Source organism: Megascapheus bottae, chromosome 4, assembly GCF_031878675.1.
Source record: "Megascapheus bottae isolate mThoBot1 chromosome 4, mThoBot2.hap1, whole genome shotgun sequence".
In the NCBI taxonomy this organism is placed as follows: domain Eukaryota; kingdom Metazoa; phylum Chordata; class Mammalia; order Rodentia; family Geomyidae; genus Megascapheus; species Megascapheus bottae.
The window spans coordinates 85,394,387-85,414,750 of record NC_143512.1 but is presented as its reverse complement, the minus strand read 5'-3'; the positions used below and the strand labels follow the sequence as shown (position 1 = coordinate 85,414,750).

At 57.4% G+C, this 20,364-nt stretch overlaps 1 protein-coding gene across 1 annotated transcript in view; it reads right to left on the bottom strand.

The window, feature by feature from the left end:
* Positions 1 to 20,364, bottom strand: part of Lpcat1 (lysophosphatidylcholine acyltransferase 1) — a 36,722-nt gene that overhangs the window by 2,507 nt on the left and 13,851 nt on the right. The window contains exons 3-13 of the mRNA XM_090332154.1: positions 16,061 to 16,275; positions 12,663 to 12,775; positions 10,420 to 10,480; positions 8,952 to 9,010; positions 8,455 to 8,489; positions 7,118 to 7,172; positions 3,928 to 4,010; positions 2,709 to 2,834; positions 2,168 to 2,321; positions 1,211 to 1,309; positions 298 to 439 (exon numbers count right to left, since the gene is read on the bottom strand). Of these exons, the coding sequence (XP_090188280.1) occupies positions 298 to 439; positions 1,211 to 1,309; positions 2,168 to 2,321; positions 2,709 to 2,834; positions 3,928 to 4,010; positions 7,118 to 7,172; positions 8,455 to 8,489; positions 8,952 to 9,010; positions 10,420 to 10,480; positions 12,663 to 12,775; positions 16,061 to 16,275 (1,142 nt within the window). The remainder of the gene's footprint in view (positions 1 to 297; positions 440 to 1,210; positions 1,310 to 2,167; positions 2,322 to 2,708; positions 2,835 to 3,927; positions 4,011 to 7,117; positions 7,173 to 8,454; positions 8,490 to 8,951; positions 9,011 to 10,419; positions 10,481 to 12,662; positions 12,776 to 16,060; positions 16,276 to 20,364) is intronic.

Below are 20,364 nucleotides of genomic sequence, written 5' to 3'. Positions count from 1 at the left end.
GCCTCTGGGAGAGCCAAGGGTCCCAGACCAGCAGTCTGCTAGTGCCGTGGGGCGGGTGGGGTTGTTACAGCCCTGCAGCGACATGCTCTACTTGTACGGGGTGCTGGGCTTTAGAGTGGGGCCTGAACTTGGGTTCTCTAAGTTGCCTCAACTCAGCACCCAGGTTTCCAGAACTTTCTTCGGCAGACTTAGTGTGGACAGCGGGGTGGGTGGCTGCAGGGGCCCTGGGGCCGCCTCTCCCATGCACAACTGGGCCTCGGCTCCAGCTGCACCTGGCCGCTGCCCTGTCTCACTTACCGAATGTGATTTTCCCCTTCTCTTCCTGGTCAATGGCCTGAAACAGGTCAGTCACAGCGAGCTCGGCCACCCCCAGGGCCGTCCTGAGAATGCAAGACAGGTCGTCCTCTGTGATGCTGCCGTCCTCGGGCGACCCGTACATCTGGAAGGGACATCAGAGCGTGGAAGGGGACTGCCTCCACTCCAGATGGGTCTGGCCCCTTGACCCCATGTCCAGCCTGGCTCTGAGGAGGCCCTTCTAGAAGTCTCTGTGTCTGATCGGGGGGCACTCGGCCACCGTTCCCAAGGTGCACGCTCAACCCTGGGGCAGGGCATGTCTGCCCCAGACCCTGCCTTGTGAGCTTTCGACACCAAGAGTCCTCCACTTCTGACTTGTAACAAAGCAATGGGCTGTGAGAGGAAGCACAGGGGCTGCCGAACCAGGGTGGCATAGGGGCCAGGCTGGACACGGCACGAGGAGGCTTCCAGAGCCCCCTTGCCAGAGCCAGGCCTGTTCCCCGTGTTTGCGGGTGGGTCTGACAGAGCAGGCCCGGGGTAAGCCTGGGGTAAGCCAGGACCAGCGCCAGCCTGGGTGCAGAGCTGTGCGCCTCCTACCCCACCTAGTGGCCACAGGCAGAACTGCAGCTTCACACAGGGACCAGAGCCTGGAGCCGGAGCTGCAAATTTGAAGAATCTGATAAAGGTATGTAGTTCTACGTGCAAAAGAAAATTACTTTTTACCAGGCTCTGGTGGCTCACACCTGTAATCCCAGCCACTCTGGAGGCTGAGCTCCGAGGACTGGGGTTCAAAGCCAGCTTGGGAAGATAAATCCAAGACAGCTAACAACCTTGCGATACGATGCCCACAGCCCTGTGAACCACTGTGCTCACACTCCACACTCACGTGCACCCCGTGGTCCTGGCCCCCACTTGCCTTGAATGCCAACTGGATGGTGTCCAGCGTCCGAGATGGCCTGCAGACCACAGACAAGGCGACCACGTACTCTCGCAGGTCCATCTTGCCACCTCCACTCTGTGAAAGAGACGCTCTCAGGTGCCGACTCAGTCCCCTCTGTCAGCACGCTGGAAACCCAGGGTCCCTGGCGTTAGCTAAAGGTCCCCGTGCACTGGAGAATGTGAGAGGGGCCCCTAACCAACTCCCTGTCCACAGACTTCTTTTTTAGGCGTCAAAGCATTACGGTGACGTCTGTCTATGACACCACCTCATAACAATGATTGTCACGTACCAAGACTTGCATGCTGGGCATGGTGCCTATGCCTCTGACCCTAAATGCCTGGGAGACCGGAGGATCCTCGACCAAGGCCAGCCAGGACAGGAAAGCTGTTGAGACCCCTCTCAAATGTGACCTGGCACAGTGGCTCACGCTTGCTGCTGGGGCTACAATAGGGCCTATTTCTATGTCCTGGGGCCCGGTCATGCGGTCGGGCAGGAAGCAAGGCTTGCTTAAGAATAACCAGTAAGCCGGGCATGGTGGCTCACACCTGTCGTCCTAGCTACTCAGGAGGCCGAAATCTGAGGATCAAGGTTCTAAACCAGCCCAGGCACAAAAGGACCTGAGACTCTCATCTCCAGTGAACCTCTAGAAAATGGCAAGTGGGGCTTGGCTCAAGGGTATGGCGGTAGCCTTGAGCTGAAGAGCTCAGGGACAGCGCCTAGGTAGAGTTCAAGCCCCAAGACCACCCCCCCCCAAAACAGCCAGTAAGAGAAGGGCTGCAGCAGCATGGAGCCTGCCCAGCGAGTGGAAGCCTCACCTCAAACCCTAATACCCGCCGGAGAAGGCCAGAGCCATTTGGGGGTGTGTTCAAAGCACTGTGAGAACCACTTATACTCTGTATTTGGGTGCCGCCAAGACCCCTCGACTGCACCTACCTCGTCAAACAGAGAGAACATGTCCGCCAGGCCGTCAGAGACAGGGACCTCCAGGTATGCAGCGAACTCTGAGAGACCCACGCCCTCCCCGCTTCTCGCCCTGGCGCTTTCTGCGTATTTGTCCAGATCGTTTTCCAGTTTTTCTGGTTTTAGCCTACACAAAAAAGAAGGAAAGACTTCTTTTGCAGCAAAATCCCAGAATGCCCAATCTTGCCAAGCCTGTAGGGTTCCGAGGTTTTCCTGAGCTGGAAGGCGCTGGACGTCCCCTGTGCTGCCGTGCGTCCTGCGTGCAGGGTGAGTCTGCAGAGGACCCTGGCTCCCTAGAAGCCCCCAGCCCATCAGCCGCAGCGCTGCATCCGTGCCGGCAGCTGGCACCCGCCACAGTGGGTTGTTAAGGCCTCTTTCTATGAACAGTAACGTTGATACTTGAGAAAAACAAAGCACAAGAATGGGCCTTCTAAGGACTCTTTCCTCAGCTGCGTCCTGCCACCTCGGCTGGACCAGTCTGACCCAACCCTCACAGACGACTGCAGCCTCGTACCCGAGCCCCCTTGCGAGCCTGGCGAACTCCAGCAGACAGGTGTCAGCAGGAAGCCGGAGCTGTCCTTCGGCCAGGGCCAGCTGGCAGTCTTCAAACGTGTAGTCTGTCACCGCGATGCCCAAGGCCCTGGAAGAGAGGGGGACATCAGCCACCCCTGCCAGCAGTGCCAGAGCAGAGGGGCCGCGGGGAGCTGGGCAGAGCAAGGTCCACAGGAAATGAGCAGGCTGGGAAATGCTCCGAGCTGCGTGGGCCGGCACACCTCACGTCACGAGCCCCACAGCCTCCCGGGATGACCAGCCGACTCTCCTGGTGGATGGGGCCCTCAGAGGCTCCGCCCTCTACACTGTGACCTCAGCCAGGTGCCGAGGAAGAGGTGCCAGCCGAACCTGACGGAGCCACAGCAGAGCCAGCGGATGCCACACACCGTGGACAAATGCTCCATGCTGACGGACACGTGGACACCACACCCCGATGGACAGAAACCACACAGCCCAGCGGTGGCGTCAGCCAGCTTCTAGACTGGTCAGGAGTGGTGTGGAAGTCGGACGCCCCTGTGCAGGGGAGCCACGGCACCCTGGGGAGAATCAGTGTCTGTGGACGGGGTGGATGGAGGAGGGAAGGGGGTAGAGGGCGAGACGCTGCGGGTGCTGTCTGTACCTGAGAAATGTCCCTGTTTCTAACCCATGCACAGGGCGGGGCCAGCACCCGCCATCGGAGGGGACCCAACACCCAGCTCTACGTTCCCCGCCACGGGGAGGCCGGAGAACAGGCAGACACGACACAGCTGGACGCTACAGAGGAGCACAGGCGGCGCTCCCGCTGGACATCGGGGGACACAGTGACCAGTCCCCGACTCCACAGGGGGCGCTCCCGCTGGACATCGGGGGACACAGTGACCAGGCCCCGACTCCACAGAGGGCGCTCCCGCTGGACATCGGGGGACACAGTGACCAGGCCCCGACTCCACAGGGGGTGCAGGACTGAACAGGGCCTGGGATGTGGAGAACTGAACCGAGGTTGATACTTGCAAAGGGAAGCAGTAACAAGCCATCTTCTGAGGCCTGACAAGTGGAAACATCTTCAGATCAACCTAGGGGTGCGAGCCTGGGCCGGACACGCCTCACCCCGGCACACAGCATGCTCACACCGCTTCCCCGCTCACCCACTGGGCCAGCGTGCTCACGCGGGGTGGCACACACCCGCTTCCCCGCTCACTCACCGGGCCATGACGCGCCGCACGTTGCTGGCGTACAGGGTGGGGCTCCTCCTCTCCTCCTCGGAAGGGCAGTACACGGGAAGGAACTGCACACAGGGAAGCTGTGTCACCCCCAACGCCACGGGAAGAGGCTGCGCAAAGCGCTGTGCACCTCCCCACACGTGCGCGCACTGACCACGATACAGGCACTGCACGCGCAGGTCCGGGCTGCACACACACTGCGTGCGGCACCCTTGCTTGGCCAAGATCCCCAGGCCTGGCTCTTCAGATGTCTGTCCCTCTCTTACTTGGGGATCATTCTTTTTTCTTTTTCCTGCTGGTTCTGGGGCTGGAGCTCGGGGCCTGGGCATTAGCCTTTCCACTCAAAGCTAGTGCTCTACAACTTGAGCCACAGCTCCCCTTCTGGCCTTTTGTGGGCTAACTGGAGGCAAGAGTCTCACGAACTTCCCTGTCCAGGCTGGCTTTCAACCCTAACCCTCAGATCTCGGCCTCCTGAGCCGCTGGGACGAGAGGCGTGAATCACAGGTGCCATTCTCTGGGTCTCTTGCACAAACCCTCACTCTACATACTTTCTGCATCGGAAACTCTGCAGAGTTGGTGCGTGATTTCATCTTGAGATTAAACTGAATCACCCGTGGACACATCTGGGCCCAGTGACTAAGGCCCACCACGCAGGGACACAAACAGCCTGACCCCTTTTCTTAAGTAACAGTTTTGTTTAAGGACAGGAGAAAATAGGGAAATTCTACCAATTCTCACTATATAACTTTTTGGGGTCAGTCCTAGGATTAGGTGGTCTGCACGTGAGCCATACTTCTAGCCCTTTGGCTCTGACTACATTTGAGATACAATTTCATTTTCTGCCCATACCAGATGGGACTGTGAGCCTCCTCTTTAAATTACACCACTTCTGGCTTTTTTTTTCTATGTATGAGGTACCAAGGAATTGAACCTGGGTCTTTGTGGACGCTAGGCAAACACTCTACCACTAGGCCAACCTCCCGGCCCCCTTACACCCTTTCTTACCCAGGCTGGCCTTGATCTTTGATCTCAGATCTCAGCCTCCTGAGTTGTAGGGATTATAGGTATAAACCTCTAGTACCTGGCTTACTCTACCCTGCCACAGCCAGGATGGCGGATGCACGTCACTCTACTCAGCTTCTTTAGCTGAAATGATGCCTCGCGAGCCTGGCTGGCCTCATTCAATGCCATTTCTTCCTCTAGAGGAGCTAGCATAACAAGAACCTCACCGTGTAAAATCTAAGTGTTCACTCTGCGCTCTATTAAAAAAGCTTTCCTGTTACTTGTTGCTTGGGCAGCGGATCATGCTGTGATCCTAGATATTCAGCAAGCTGAGATTGGGGGACGGTGGTGCAAGGGCAAAAAACCAAAACGTTCACGAGAATTCATCTCTCACAAGACTCCAGTTCACAAACTGAAGGACCACAGTCCAGGCCAGCAGGCACAGAGCACAATCCACTGGTGTCCAAACGCCAGACTGTGCACCACCCAAGGTTCCACAGATTGCCCTGCTGCTTCTCATTAACATTCGCGTCGAGCGGGACAGGTAGAGGCATTCTGTGACGCCATTTAATCTCTTCTCGTCAAGTGAGAAATCAAGCCGGCCTCCAGGGGCTCCTGTAATCCTAGCTACTGCGACTGAGATCTGAAGCTGGTAATTCAAGGCTGGCCTGGGCAGGAGAGTCCTGAGACTATCCAATGAACTACTCCAAAAAAAAACAAAACCCAAAAACGTGGCGCTGTGGTTCAAACGACAGAGTGCCAGCCTTGAGGACGAAGAGGTTTGGGGACAGTGTCTAAGCCTCAAGTTCAAGTCACAAGCTGAGAGAGAGAGAGAGAGAGAGAGAGAGAGAGAGAGAGAGAGAGAGAGAGAGAGAGAGAGAGAGACATACCCAGTCTGAAATGGAGCTATCTAAAATCAAGGAGGCCGTAGGCAGACCGCGGGCCTCTCCACCACAGAGCTGGGGGAGCTGCCTCCTGCTGGCCAACACAAGGAACCACGGACACACCAAAGTGGCAGCAAGGTCACCCAAGGACTCTGCCCAGGCGCTCAGCTCAGCTCTGCCCTTCAGAACCCTCCCGGATAAGAGGTCAGGCTGGCAGATGGCTTCCTCCACCGCTCCTCCAACGGTAACCGGAAGGGAGAAAACGGCTTCTAGTGCCTAAGCCGGGGAGGGCTTCTCTTCAGTTTTGCATGCAGATGCATCCGAGAGGGAGGGCGGGTGATGCCAAGGTGTGCATGCATGCAGATGGCATGCAGATGCATCGAGAGGGAGGGTGGGTGATGTCAGGGTGTGCATGCATGCAGACAGCACAGGAATCGCACAGATGGCTATGGAGGCCTGGGAAGAGGAGAGGGAGCCTAGAGGGAGCTAATCTGGTTAACGTAGGACGTCTACACACATGAAAGGCATGGTCCACCAAAAAATAATACACCTGTGGGTGTGAGCACCTGGGAGGGCAAACGGAGAAGGGGGACAGGTCCACCCACTTTACATGCAGCGGGAGGGAGGAACGATGCCAGCTGAGGGTTTTAGGGTGGGAAGATGGGTGAGGAGCGTGGTTCAGTGTGTGACTGGACCCCGCACAGGAGTGAGGGTACCACGGGGACACAGCTCTGCACAACTCTGCTGCCAGTGAGGAAACACGTCCCTCAGGCTGCACTCTAGCCAACAGAATGGCGTCGGGACCCCTGAGAACCCGGGGAGAAACATGAGCCGGCCCTGCCGTTGGCAGGAGGCCACGGGGTAAACTCAGCAGCATTGGAATTAGGTGAAAGTGCCAGTTTCACATGTGCTTAAGCTCCAAAACCCATAATGAAAGAATGATAAGCTTAGCTCCTTATGAATTTTAAAATCTGGTTTAAATGGTCCAAAACCATGGAAGAGAAAAGTGAGCTGAGACACCCCACTAAGGGCTCAGAGAAACGCAGACACCCAGGGGAGATGGCAGGAAACGTTTTGCCGACATCGGCACGTCACACCCTTTAGCAAGGTATCAACGGCGCTCTCAAGAGAGTGAGTGCAGTTGAACATTGTGTCTGTATACAATACTGTACCTGTACAACATAGGAGACCCCTGGACCTGGAGATACCCCAACACTGGTAATACGGTGTTCACACATCTTGATTTACACACACACCTCAGTTTATAGTACTGCATTTACCCATACCTCTATTTCCACTTGGTTGTGAAACTGGCACAGCGTGAGCCACAGGATTTCCAACCTTAAAAACAGCATTGAATAGTTTCAACTTTGGTTAAAATGTAAGGACCTTATTTTATTTTTTTTTTTGCCAGTCCTGGGGCTTGAACTCAGGGACTGTCCTTGGGCTTTTTCAAGGCTAGTGCTTTACCATTTGAGCCGCAGCACCACTTCTGGCATTTTCTATATGTGTGTGTGGTACCGAGGAATTGAACCCAGGGCTTCATGCATCTAGCACTCTACTGCTAGGCCACGCTCCCGGCCCAGGATCATAATTCTTACAAGGAAATGACTCCCAATTCTGGAGTAGGTCTGAGTCCGGCTCCTCCTCTAGGGACAGAAAAGGCTCCATCTGTCACACTGGAGCGGTGACTTCTATTATTAGTTAGGGGCCTCTGTTTTCCAGATTGACCATTTGTGTTTGTCTTCAGTCTTCTCCCTGTCTTCTCCTGTGTCTGCATTCCAGCTCAGGGACTCCTGTTTGTAACACCACTGCCCCCAGGCCTGGATCCTGAACCGAATACAGCCAGCTACCCTTGCCCACAGGAACAGAAGCGGGCAGTTCTCTGAGGGCCGTGTCTTTGGTCTACCCTTGGCTCTCCTGACCAGGCACACTGTCAGTGGACGGTGTGGACTCATTGCAAAGACCTGTTTCTGTTTCATCCTGTCAGCCCCAAGCTCAGGCCAGAAGGCCCCACAAGAGCCCCTCGCAGCCCTCTCACCCCTTTCCAGCCTTGGAAGCACTGGAAGATGGGGCACTGTGGGAATCTGTCACTGTCATGGCCAAACATCTTGGCAAGACCCCACCCCAAGCCCCTCAGCTGACCTCCCATGGTCCCCACTCCACCTCCAACCCTCCACCCCCCCAAATGTCAGCTCAAACGCCACCTCTGGGGGCCGAAGGGCCTGGGGCCTCTTCTTTCCTGAGGTTGCCATCCTTCTTGTCTGTACGGAGTATGTGGGGGGGGGGCAGGGGGGGAGAGGGGGGACGTGAGGACTCTAACCCCAGAGGCCTCCCCGGCCCACTGCCATGGAGCTCTATGCCACTGTGGAAGTCCTGGACACCAGAGCCACCCAGTGGACATGAGCAGTCATGAGTGCAGACCCAGGGCTGGAGGCTGAGTGACCCCCGGGCCTGGGGCCCAGAAGAGCCACACGAGGCCACGTGGTGACACTCGGCTCTCACGATGGGCTCCACCTAACTGGTCAAACAGTAGTTTTCCCGTCTGCACAAGCAGCGAGGGGAGAGCCAGGACCCTGTCCACGCCGCCGTGCAGGGAGAGGACAAACAAGAGGAAACTCACGCTCCAGGTCCTTGCCACGTCCACGTGATGGTGTCCTGTGGGAGAAAGTGGCTGAAGTGACGGCCTCGCCAGGCCTGCGGGGTTCACTCTGCTGGCCCGGGCAGGGGGGAAGGGGCTGCTCCCCCAGACCCTCAGACACCACCCGCTCTCCACCTGGCACCTCGCACCACTGCAGAGAAGGGAACAGCATGGACCAGGAGCCCGGGACACCCTGCCCCGACACACTGCTGAGAGTGTGTGCGCGTGAGCGTGAGATCGCAGGAGAATCAGGTGCAAGGGAGGGGGGCTGTGAGGCCGCACCCCTCTGCCATTCCACAGGGCCGGGGATCCTGACGGGCTGCCTAAGCCCAGGCTTGCACCCCAAGTCTACATGAAGCTGGCCAAGGCCCCTGACGGCCACTTCAGTCTTCTGTCTGCTGCTGGGAACTGGCAGTCTGAGCCCTGCGGACCTGCGGGCCTCACCGACCTCTCCCCATGTCCCGGAAAACGTGACATACCAGTTTGTTTGGATACCGCAACACCACAGGCTGGACGGGGACTCCAGGAATGAAGGCGCCTGCGGAAGGAAGCGGGGTCAACCGGCAGCAGGGGGTGAGCCTCGCCTGGCTGACCTGGCCTGCTGGCCTGGACACACTGGGCTCTTCTGCAGACCTTCCTAAGTCAACACAAGCACTTGAGCACCTTCACGCAGAGCACACGAGCGTCTCCACACCCGTACTACCTACACCCCCATGCGGCCCCACTCCTGGCCGGGGCCTGTGTCTCCCCAGGGAGGGCGGTGGTCAGTCTCCAGGGAGGGCCGGGGCCTGCGTCTCCCCAGGGCTCCACTGCACTCTGCACTGAACGGCACGTAGTAGGCTCTGCCACACAGCTCTCTTGCACCGTGTGGGGCCCAGGCCAGCCTCACACAGTCTCCCACCCACCCCCTTCACTCCTTTAGCTGTGCTGGGAAGGGGCCAGGGGCCGCTCCCCGGGGGCAGATATTTTCACAGTAGAGGCGGCCTGGCCCTCCTGGGTGGAGACATGAGACTCACTGTCTCCCTCTGCCCTGGCCTCATGTAAGCTATCACTAGGGTGTCCCACAAAACAGTCCTGGAGCCACAGCCAGCTCCTGTCCTCCTCCTGTCCCTATGCCTGCCATGGCACTGTGTGCTTCAGCTCGGGGAAACTGAGGACATGCTGTGGTGATGGCCAGACGCGCTGCCCACAGCGGCTGCTCCTGTCCTCCTTCCAGGCAGGACTGTAGACCTGCCACTGACCTGCCACCCAGCTCTCCAAGAACCCTGAGGGAGCCTGTAGTGGGGTGCCCCAAATGCCAGGCAGTACAACAGCATCTCGAGCAATTTCCCAGGGGCACTGTGGGGCTGGGGAACAGAGCCGCCGTCTCGGGGAGGCCAAGACCTCTACACCCTGAGCGGAGGCCGTCGTCTCCACACCCCAGAGCCGCTGTCTCGGGGAGGCCAAGACCTCTACACCCTGAGCGGAGGCCTCCATCTCTACACCCCAGAGCAGAGGCTGCCACCACTGCTTTCCTACAATTGTACCTTCATCTACCACCTGTACCACAGTCCTGGGCTCTCATGCTATGATCTATTTTGTGACTTTTCTTACCACTACTTCTAAGAATCCCAACATAAAGAATAATAGGATTGGGACCGGGAGTTTGGCCTAGTGGTTAAAGTGCTTGCCTAGCATGCATGAATACCCGGGTTCGATTCCTCGGGACCACATACATAGAAAAAAGCCGGAAGTGGTGCTGAGGCTCAAGTGGTAGAGCTCTAGCCTTGAGAAAGTCCAAGGACAGTGCACAGGCCCTGAGCTCAAGCCCAGGACTGGCAAAAAAAAAAAAAACAATAATAGGATTTAAAAAATTACTGACATATGACATCATTTAAATACACTGCTTTAGTATTTTCCCCTTTCTGGAAGAGAAACATGATGAAGAAAGATAAGAAAGCTACCTACCAGGTTTGAAGGTGATTAGGCAGGTCCTATTGGTACAGGTTCCTTCTGGAAAAATCATTATCTTGAAGTGAGAAAAAGAAAATCAGCACTAAATCATCATAATTATAATCTAAACATCATTTTCCCACGCTGTTTTCTGTTGCTGTTGTTCTGTGCTGCTTGAAAAGCTCAGCTGTTGCCTGATGCCTTTATCACGCCCCGAGGTGCGTCCTGTTGAACTACGGCTCCTCAAAAGTGGGACGACTGCAGCGCCCACCTCGCAGGGTCACAGAACATGCACAGAGGAGAACCATCATCCTCACTAAGCAGGGCTGAGCACAGCGGCTCACCTCTGTATCCTTGGCTACTAGGGAGGTGGGGACAGAGAGACATCAGTAGACTTTATCTGGAGAATCTGGAGAGTGAAGCAAAAAAGGCTGAAAGTGGATGCTGAAGTGGTAGAATGCTGCATACAAGTCTAAGTGAGAGGCCCTCAGTTCAAACTCTAGTACCCAAGAGGAGTGGAGGGGGGGAGGGCGTGCGGGGAGAGACAGACAGACCAAGAAACACACTGAAGCATCAGGGGTCCAGGAAAAGTAGAAGGACGGGGTCCAGGGAAGACAAGAGGACTGGGGTCCGGGGAAGACAGGAGGACTGGGGTCCAGGGAAGACAGGAGGTCTGGGGTCAGGGGAGGACAGGAGGACTGGGGTCCAGGAAGACAGCAGGACTGGGGGGCAGGGCTGGGTTTGGTTTTGCCTCGGTTCTGGTGAGTGTAAGTCTGAGCATGTGCCCAGGGCCAGGGCCTCTGAGATTTGAGATGAGAGCAGTAACGACACAGAGTCAGCCATGCATCGGCTCCTCAGCGTGGTTTGCAGTGGGTTCTCAGGGGAGGCTGGCTGGTCTGGCTTCCCCCCCCCCCCCCGGTCCACATTCATCCATTCATCTCTGAGTGATCTGAGCACTCTCAAGGTGGCAACACTTCGTAACGGCCTGGCCGTGTGTCCTGCATCTGTAGGCAGCCACACTCCTGCCCCTGCCACTGCTTGCCAGAGGCGGCGCCCTGTGTGCCTGCCCATGTGCTGACATCTCCTTCATCTGGTGCCCAGCCCAGATACTGGAGCATGCGCAGGGCTCTCCAGCCAGGGCAGCCCCTGGAGGCTGGGGCTTCCAGCAAGCCCAGCTCCGTCCCCTCCCCTGTACCCCATGGCTGTCAGCCCACACTGCCTGACCCGAGAGTGCCTACCAGGTCCAGAAAGGAAGCAGCATGTGAGTTGAGTGTCTAGTGCACAGAGGTGTTGGTGCAGAGCAGCGGAGACTGGGTGCCAGTGTGTGTCCTCACTGACCATTCCCTGTGCTTTCCCTGGACCCCAGCCCTCCCTGCCTTCCCTGGACCCCAGCCCTCCCTGCCTTCCCTGGACCCCAGCCCTGCTCTCCCTGGACCCCAGTCCTCCTGTTCTCCCTGGACCCCAGTCCTCCTGTCTTCTTGGACCCCAGTCCTCCTGTCTTCCCTGGACCCCAGCCCTCCCTGCCTTCCCTGGACCCCAGTCCTCCCTGCCTTCCCTGGACCCCAGCCCTCCTGCCTTCTTTGACCCCAGTCCTCCTGTTCTCCCTGGACCCCAGTCCTCCTGTCTTCTTGGACCCCAGCCCTCCCTGCCTTCCCTGGACCCCAGCCCTCCCTGCCTTCCCTGGACCCCAGCCCTCCTGCCTTCCCTGGACCCCAGCCCTCCTGTCGTCCCCGGACCCCAGTCCTGTCTTCCTGGACCCCAGTCCTCCTGTCTTCCTGGACCCCAGTCCTCCTGTCTTCCTGGACCCCAGTCCTCCTGTCTTCCTGGACCCCAATCCTCCTATCTTCCCTGGACCCCAGTCCTCCTATCTTCCTGGACCCCAGTCCTCCTGTCCTCCCTGGACCCCAGTCCTCCTTGGACTCCAGTCCTCCTGTCTTCCTGGACCCTAGTCCTCCTGTCTTCCTGGACCCTAGTCCTCCTGTCTTCCCTGACCCCAGTCCTCCTGTCTCTTCCGGTCCCCCAGTCCTCCTATCTTCCCTGACCCCAGTCCTCCTGTCTTCCCTGACCCCAGTCCTCCTGTCTTCCCTGGACCCCAGTCCTGCTGTCTTCCCTGGACCCCAGTCCTCCTGTCTTCCTGGACCCCAGTCCTCCTGTCTTCCTGGACCCCAATCCTCCTGTTTTCCCTGGACCCCAGTCCTCCCTTTCTCAAAGCTCACATCTTTTGAAATAAACCACGGAGAGGCAGGTGGACAGCTTACCTGAGGCCATGTGCCACCAGACTGTGCCCGCCTCTTGATCTCCTCCACAGTCTTCCTTCGCGAGTCCTGGTCTGACCGGGACACGAACACTGGCCGTATATAGCGTATGAGAGCTGCGGGAGGATAAGAGAGACGGTGCTGGCACGGGAGCAGGTGAGGGGTCTAGGGGCTGGAGCAGGCGTGTCCTCAGAGACGCCCCTCAGGCCGCCTGTCTGCAGCCAGGGATTGAGAAAATCAGCTAATAAACTTTCCAAGTCTGAAAGTCACAAAGTGAGGGTTCACGAGACCCCACGCTCAGTCTGGATGCCCGACCCCACCAAAAAGCAGACGGCTACAGACACCTCATCCTGGATACGGGCGCGGACAGCAGCCCCCACCGAGGGTTGAACTGCGTCTCTAAGCAGACCCGCATCTGTCTCCTGGTCCTACGCGCACGCGAGGAGCCTCAAGTGTGTGTGTGGCCCCCTGACCTGGCCCGTGGTGTTCTAAGAAACGAAGGGAGATGGCGGGAGGGGCCGTGGAGGCTGTGCGGGCCCGCAGAGGAGGGTGAGGCACCAGGAGAGTACCAGACACGGCCGGGGACCAGCACAGCCGAGGAGAACACCTAGACCTCTGGCTTCCAGCACAGTGAGAAGAGAAGGGGGTGGTGGTGCAGAGTGGGGAGCCCAGGGACTCCAGCAACTCAGGTATGGGCACCGCAGAGCCATGACAGCGGCCTCGCGCTGTCCTCAGAACCGAGGTGGAACTTACACGGGGGGCCAGCGGGCCAGGTCCAAACGCCTGTGCCACGGGGCTCACCTGAACACAGAGTCCTCAGAGGCAAACTCTCACTGGGGCTCTTATGGGTGCTGTTTGCAGAGAGTATTTCGTGATTATTTTTTTTTGGGGGGGGGAATGCCTCTAAGAGCTCCGGCTGCGCTGGGCACGGCGGTGCACTCCTGTAACCCTACCTACCCAAGAGGCTGAGGGCTGAGGTTCAAAGCCGTCTCAGGCGGGACGGTCCGTGAGACCTCTCCGAGTAACCACCAAAAGTAGACGCAGAGGAGTGGCTGCAGCCAGGCCTGAGTAAGAAGGCTCAGGGACAGTGTCCAGGCCCTGCGACTTCAGGTCCCAGGACTGGGACACTCACACAAAAGCTCGGCTCTTAAACAAACACGCATCTCTGTTTTTGCTGACTGTCAGGACCCTGGAACGCCCGTGCAAGTTTGTGATATACGTGAACCTGGAGTCTAGTGCTCTTGTTTTTCTTACATCTTGAATCATGGCTATTTTCTTATTCCGGAAACCACTTCATCCTTACACAACCTCCTGTGCTGCTACCTTGGCTACTGAGAATGGAGAGGTGGATGGAGGGATACGCCAGGTTGAAGTCTAGACCCAACACCGGGCACAGAAGCCCAAAGCTGCCCCAGAGGCGCGTGATGTCTCCGAGGACAGAGAGCTCCTGGGTCCCTGGGCTTCACCGAAAAGAGTGAGGTTTCTAAGCGTTCTCCTGCCTAGCAAATGAGCAGGGAAGGTCCCTCTTCCTCTTAGATGCCCCCAGCCCCAGGCCGTGTCTTTGGAGCACTGCTGGGTGAACTGTGTCACCCCTTTAACACCTGAAGACTGGTCCCGGGGGTGGGAAGGATGTGGTCCTCGCCTGTCCACACCACCCATGCACCACACGTGCGAGGGTGGCAAGGTGCTAGCCTGCTGCCTGGGGCTGTCGCTGTGCATAAATGTGGCTCCAGGGAGACTACCCATGGTCTCCAGGTCACCCACCACTCATACGGACGGGTCTAAGAGTGAAACTACTTAAAACACTTTCAACAAAGTTGCGAGAGCCCCTGCTCAGGAAGGGAATGGTCTCTGGCTCAAGGAGGGGGGCCAGCCCCTGGGTTCTCAAGAGCCCCTGCTCAAGAAGGGGGTCACCCCTGGGCTCCTGGAACTTTTGCACTGTTTTAGAACATCCTGTCACCTGCACTCTAAGGATGGTGGGTTGGTCACAGGCTCAGGCTTCCAGGGGGTGAGTCTGGCTTCATCTTGGGGTGAACCAGAGACCTGTGGCCCCTACACAGCTTGCTTCATCTCTACAGAAGCAGAGGTGCGGGTGATTAAAACTGACTTCAGTCCTGGCTCCCATGCATCCTGTGTGGCCCCAAAGTGTCTTCGATGGTCTGAGGTCCCGTGGAGCCTGGGTGCAGAGAACTGGGGTGTGGAGATGACCCGTTCTTAGGGCACACTACCAGCACAGGGCGTTTCTATAGGACACGCACGTCCTCGGAGGCCAGAAGACTTAACACCTGTTGCCAGGAGTGTGACACTGGGACCAACACAGCACACAGCGCCAAGGACACTGAGGGGTGGCAGGCACCAATTCCAGCCTCCGTAGTCATTCAAGTATTGCTGCACCTTCTGTGGGAGGGAGCCACCAAGTCTAGCCAGGGCATGAGAGGCGCGGCCCGCCTCCTATAGGGCTCCCTGCTCCCAGAACCCCGAGGCCTTCTCCTCAGGCCTAGAAATCTCCACGGTACTTTCTCTGCGCTGCCTGGGAACCCCGAGGGAGGCTGCTGGAGTGTGGAGAGCAGCTCAGAATGGCAGTGCTGTGGGCTCAGCGGTCCTCAAAAACGTGTCTGTCCTAGCCTCAGAACCTGTACCTGTGGCTGAGGGGACAGAGATCGCTGAAGGCCCAGAGCACCCACCAACATGAGAGACATGCAGACAGATGAGGGACAGCAGGGGTGGCTGCAGAGGGGCCACAGAGGCTGGAAGAGGCTGGGCAGATCTTGCACAGCAGGCTCAGCGGGATTCTGGACTTCTGGTTTGGGAAGGAGAGGCTGTCTGCTGTATAGAGCTCCAGGCCTGACCTGAGGCCACCAGGCCACTGGCCTTTGCGGTCCCCATTGGCCGCTGTGTGGGGGCAGCATCCGGGTAAGCTGCTCCAGAGACCCCGCGCGATGAGTGACTAGAGAGACCCAGGCTTCCGAGGCAGACCCCAGCCCCCAGGGGAAGGGGCAGAGCAAGATCTGTGACGAGGTGACCCACAAAGACCTGGGGGGGGGGCAAAGGGGTGGGGTCCTGTGCTGCCCTGCCCAACTTCCAGGGTGTCCCAGTGATTCCTGGGGGTTTCCTATGCTGGGACACTCCTAGAAATCACCCTCCCCAGATCACCCACGCCTGGCTCTCTCACCTCCCCAGATCACCTCCAGATCTCCTCCCCAGATCCCCACCCCAGGCTCACTCACCTCCCCAGATCACCCACGCCTGGCTCTCTCACCTCCCCAGATCACCTCCAGATCTCCTCCCCAGATCCCCGCCCCAGGCTCACTCACCTCCCCAGATCACCCACGCCTGGCTCTCTCACCTCCCCAGATCACCTCCAGATCTCCTCCCCAGATCCCCGTCCCAGGCTCACTCACTTCCCCAGATGGGGATGTCCCGGCTCTCAGCCTTCATCACCACGGAGGACATGGTCATGGTGACAGGGATAGCATCGAAGTAGGAGGAGTGTGGTGCCAGCGTCAGGATGGTGGCTTCGGTGGGCAGGGCCTGCCGTCCCTTCACGGAGACATGGTGGAAGCCTCCAGCAAACCACATGGTACGCATGACGGCCCTCAGCAGGAAGTCCACAACCCTGCAGAAAAGGCGGCCCGCTGTCAGGTCCATCCCAGTCCTGGAAGACGAGGGCCAGCACGGGAGGGCACCAGGGACACACGCAGGCTGCTGCAGAGGGCACGGTGTCTCACGCTCGCTCCCTGGGCACATGCCAGAAAATCCCTGGCACTCTGGGGCGTGCTGGGTCCTCCCTGCCCACTGAAAGCAAGTCTTAGGCAGTGTTCAGCCTCTTGGTCCCTGCAGAACAAGCCACAGGCCGGAATCAAGCCATCTTCCAACAGTATTCTATCATGTTTAAACGAAAATCATGGAAACATAGAATGAAGGTTGTCTGTCTGGACTTCACCAGCCCTGCATCTATATCTGCCAGATGCCGCTGTCCTGTAGCTGGGACATGGATGTGGAAACAGTCAGATGCCTTGCAGTGGTTGAAGGAGAAAATGTGATATGTCTGTGAGGGTACACACACACCCTGCAGACCACCATACTAATGGAAGCAAGCCAGGTTCAGAATGAGCAAGCCTGCAGGTCTCCTCTCACTTCTAAATGATAAGCATGGGCGTACACAGCATACACACACACACACACACACACACACACACACACACAATCATCTGCACACGTGTGCACGTGTGCGCAGACTGGAGTACAGGAATCTAGGCATGTGTGAAAAACGACGGTGAAGCCCTTTGAGAAAGTAACAAACACTTCAACAAAAATGAGTGACTGGAAGGTGCACTGTATCCTGCATGGATGAGCAGGGGAGGGGAACATGGCCGCACACGTGGACATGGGAGAGTGACACTTGCTGAGACTGGTTGGGGACGGGGGTGGGGGGAGAGGACAGTGGGGGAGGGGTGTGCCACCAGGGCACACTGCATGGACACTCACAAAGGAACCCCCTTGAAAAAACCAATTGGTGTAAAGTAAAAAAACACTCCAGAGAGGAAATCAGTCTAGACCAACTACCGTGCTTCCTTTGCAGCCTTTGAAATCATCCAAATCTGCACCTTCTCAATCCTGCCAACCTCTGACGAGTGACACCCTGGCCACTGCTCAGCACACCAGTGAGGTAACACAGTTGAGCAGGCACGCTGCAGACCCGGGCTGAGGCAGGCTTCCAGAGAAGCCACGTTTCTTGGGCCGAGGGCTGGAGGCTGAGACTAGACCAGGAGGGGGCCTCATGGAGTCAGATCATTCATTCACAGTCAGGAAGTCTAGGGTTAGAACTGTGGGGAGAGCTTGGACTGAACGGCCAGCTGAGATGCCCAGGAAAGAGACCACGAGGACCTCCAAAGCCAGAGGAGGAGGAATACGAGCCCCGGGCGTATGGAAGGTGTGGACCCGGACAGGGAGGAAGCTGACCTTGGGCGAGGAATTACCTATGTCCCCAGGAGGTGGGGCAGCCGAGCCTGAACCCGAAGGCCCTCTTCCCCCAAACACGACTGGAGAGGGGGCGACAGGCACCCCACTCAACTGGGCTTTGAAGACAGAGCAGACACCACAGTGCTATGCCCTTAAACCGCTTCTCCTACGGAGGGGCAGTAGACAGAGCCCTCCAGGGAGGCCAGGAGGAGGGCTGGCCTGTGCCTGGGTGGTGACCAGCTTAGCCGGGCTGATGGTTCCTGGGCAGTGGGCATGCCGGCCACGGGTGGAAACGCAGAAGGCTGGGTGGCTCCCCATTTCTCATGGGTAGCCCCAGGCCGAGCAAGCACTGACAGGAAAAGCTAGCCCTTGAGGAAGTGGAGAATGGTGTGCAGCTCAAGTTCAAGCTCAGCCTCCAGCAGAGCAGCCCTGTGCGGCGGGCACAGTGCCTGGAGCCTAGCTCCGTGACAGACTGGGGTGCTGCCCTCAGGACCTGATCCGATGGTGGCTGGCTCACACACCACGGTGAACTCACAAGAAGCATGTCCTTTCCACACGTCGGCTCCGGAAGGCTTGTGTTTGGGGAAGCTGTGAAGGTGGCGCGCTTTGTTTACCTTCAAGACTACATTTCTGAGCGTGGTGGGCAAGTCCCACCGGCATGGACACCACTTCCTTCAACATGCTTCAAAACGCGGCCCTGCCCTCAATCCTCCTTTTGTTCTGTTTCGTTTTCCCAGTCCTGGGGCTTGAACTCAGGCTCTGGCACTGGCCCCGGGCTTCTTTCGCTCAAGGCCAGCACTCTACCATTTGAGCCACGGCCCCACTTCTGGTCCTTTTTATGTGGTACTGAGAAATGGAACCCAGGCTTCTTACACGCTAGGTGAGGCCTGTTATTTTATAAAGCTCAGTCTTATTCCACAGCCCAGGCTGGCCTTGGACTGTCACTCTTCTTGCCCACTGAGTGCAGAGATTTCAGGGGTGCAGAATCACACCTAGAGTTGAGTCCTGTGATTTTAATTCTTCATCCTTCCCCACTCACATCCCCAGCATGACCCACTGAATGGAAACCCCTGTGCTGTGGGTGTCTGCCCAGCATGTCATGGGACATATATACATGCATGACACACACAAGCAGCACAGCCCAGCACATCTTCACATGCTCAGATAGGTACACACGGTGAACACAGGTTCACACATACCGAGGGTGATACACAGTCTGCAAACACGGACACACAAAAACTCTGAGGAAACTGTAAGAAACTTCATGGTGTCATTGCTGGGACACTCTGGACATACCTGGTGCCTCTTGGAAGTGGGACTAACAACACTACAATCTGCTGTGAACATCCCTGTCTCCCTAAGCCAAGTCAGCTGCTCGTGGTTACCAGGAGGAGCCAGAACACAGCCAAGTCTCCCGCTTTGAAGAGACTGCACCCTGCTACATGAAGAGGTAGGAGGGAGGACAGAAGGGAACACGGCATCCTGGTAAAGAGAGCCTTAGGCCCTGCTGCGGGGAGCCCAGGCCCTCCACGGAGCTCTCGTACCTGTGACACACACACACACACACACACACACACACACACACACACACACACACACACAGCCCTGCTGCTTGCCAGCAGCATCTGCATAGGACCACTCTGGTTTGGATGGAGTCTGGTTTCCTGCTCGACAAGAGTATACAGAATCTCACAGAAAGGCAAAACTTAGAAAGGCAAAAGCCAGAAATGATGTTGCTCAGAGAGCCGACAGCAGCATGCGTGTGTCAGGTGTGTGTGACCACTCAGAGGTGACACCAGCACACATGCATCAGGCGTGTGATGGCACAGAACAGACGCGAGCATGTGTGCCAGGCACGTGATCACTCAGGCATGACTGTAGCACACGTGTCTCAGGTGTGTGAGCTGTGCCCGTGGGGGCACCTTAGCAGCACAGCGCTGCATCTCCGCTGGTCTCATCCTGTCCACTGCATCTCCGCTGGTCTCATCCTGTCCACGCTACCAGATCTGTGGTCCAGAGAAGCAATCGTTCCCCAGGCGCCTCTCTCCACCCACTTCCTAAGCTCAAGGTCCTTGAGAAGAGAAGGGCTGGGCAAGCGCTCTAAGCCTGCGACCAACTGAAGAGGGGAGGAAAACTCCTCACACACACCTCTGTGTGTGAAAAAGTCCTGAACAGTGCCACAGGGAACGACCTGGCTAAGGACCAGCGCTTTACTTACAAAACCAGGCAGCCTGTGGATTTGGCTGCGGGCCTTTCTGTCAACTTCTCCAATGAACGGCTACTGCTTCTATTTCTGCGCTGCTCAAGGACCCCTGTGATTTTTCAGAGCTGTTCACAGCACCAAAGAGTTCTCAGAGTCCAGTTTGGGGTGTGTGACAGCTGCCAGGGCACTTAGAATACTCATCAACACACACAGCATCCCAATCGCTCCCACGGCTTTCACATCCAGTTCAAACACGGCTGAAGGGGCCGCCATGAACCACCCGTGAGTTTGGATGTGTGGCTCCACATCCACATCCAGACAGCTGTGGTTTATTCTTATCCCACGCTTAAGGCAAGGACCAGCTTGGGGCTAACGCTTGCAGACAGGGCTTGTTAAGAAAGCTGCCTCGGGGTCCAGACTGGGGCAGCACTGTGCCTACGACCTGCGGAATGCTGGCCGAGGCCTCTGCCTTCCCAATTCCAATACAGGCCCCTGATATCCTTTTAAGATGCAGCGAGATGCTTGTGCTCTGCCCACATT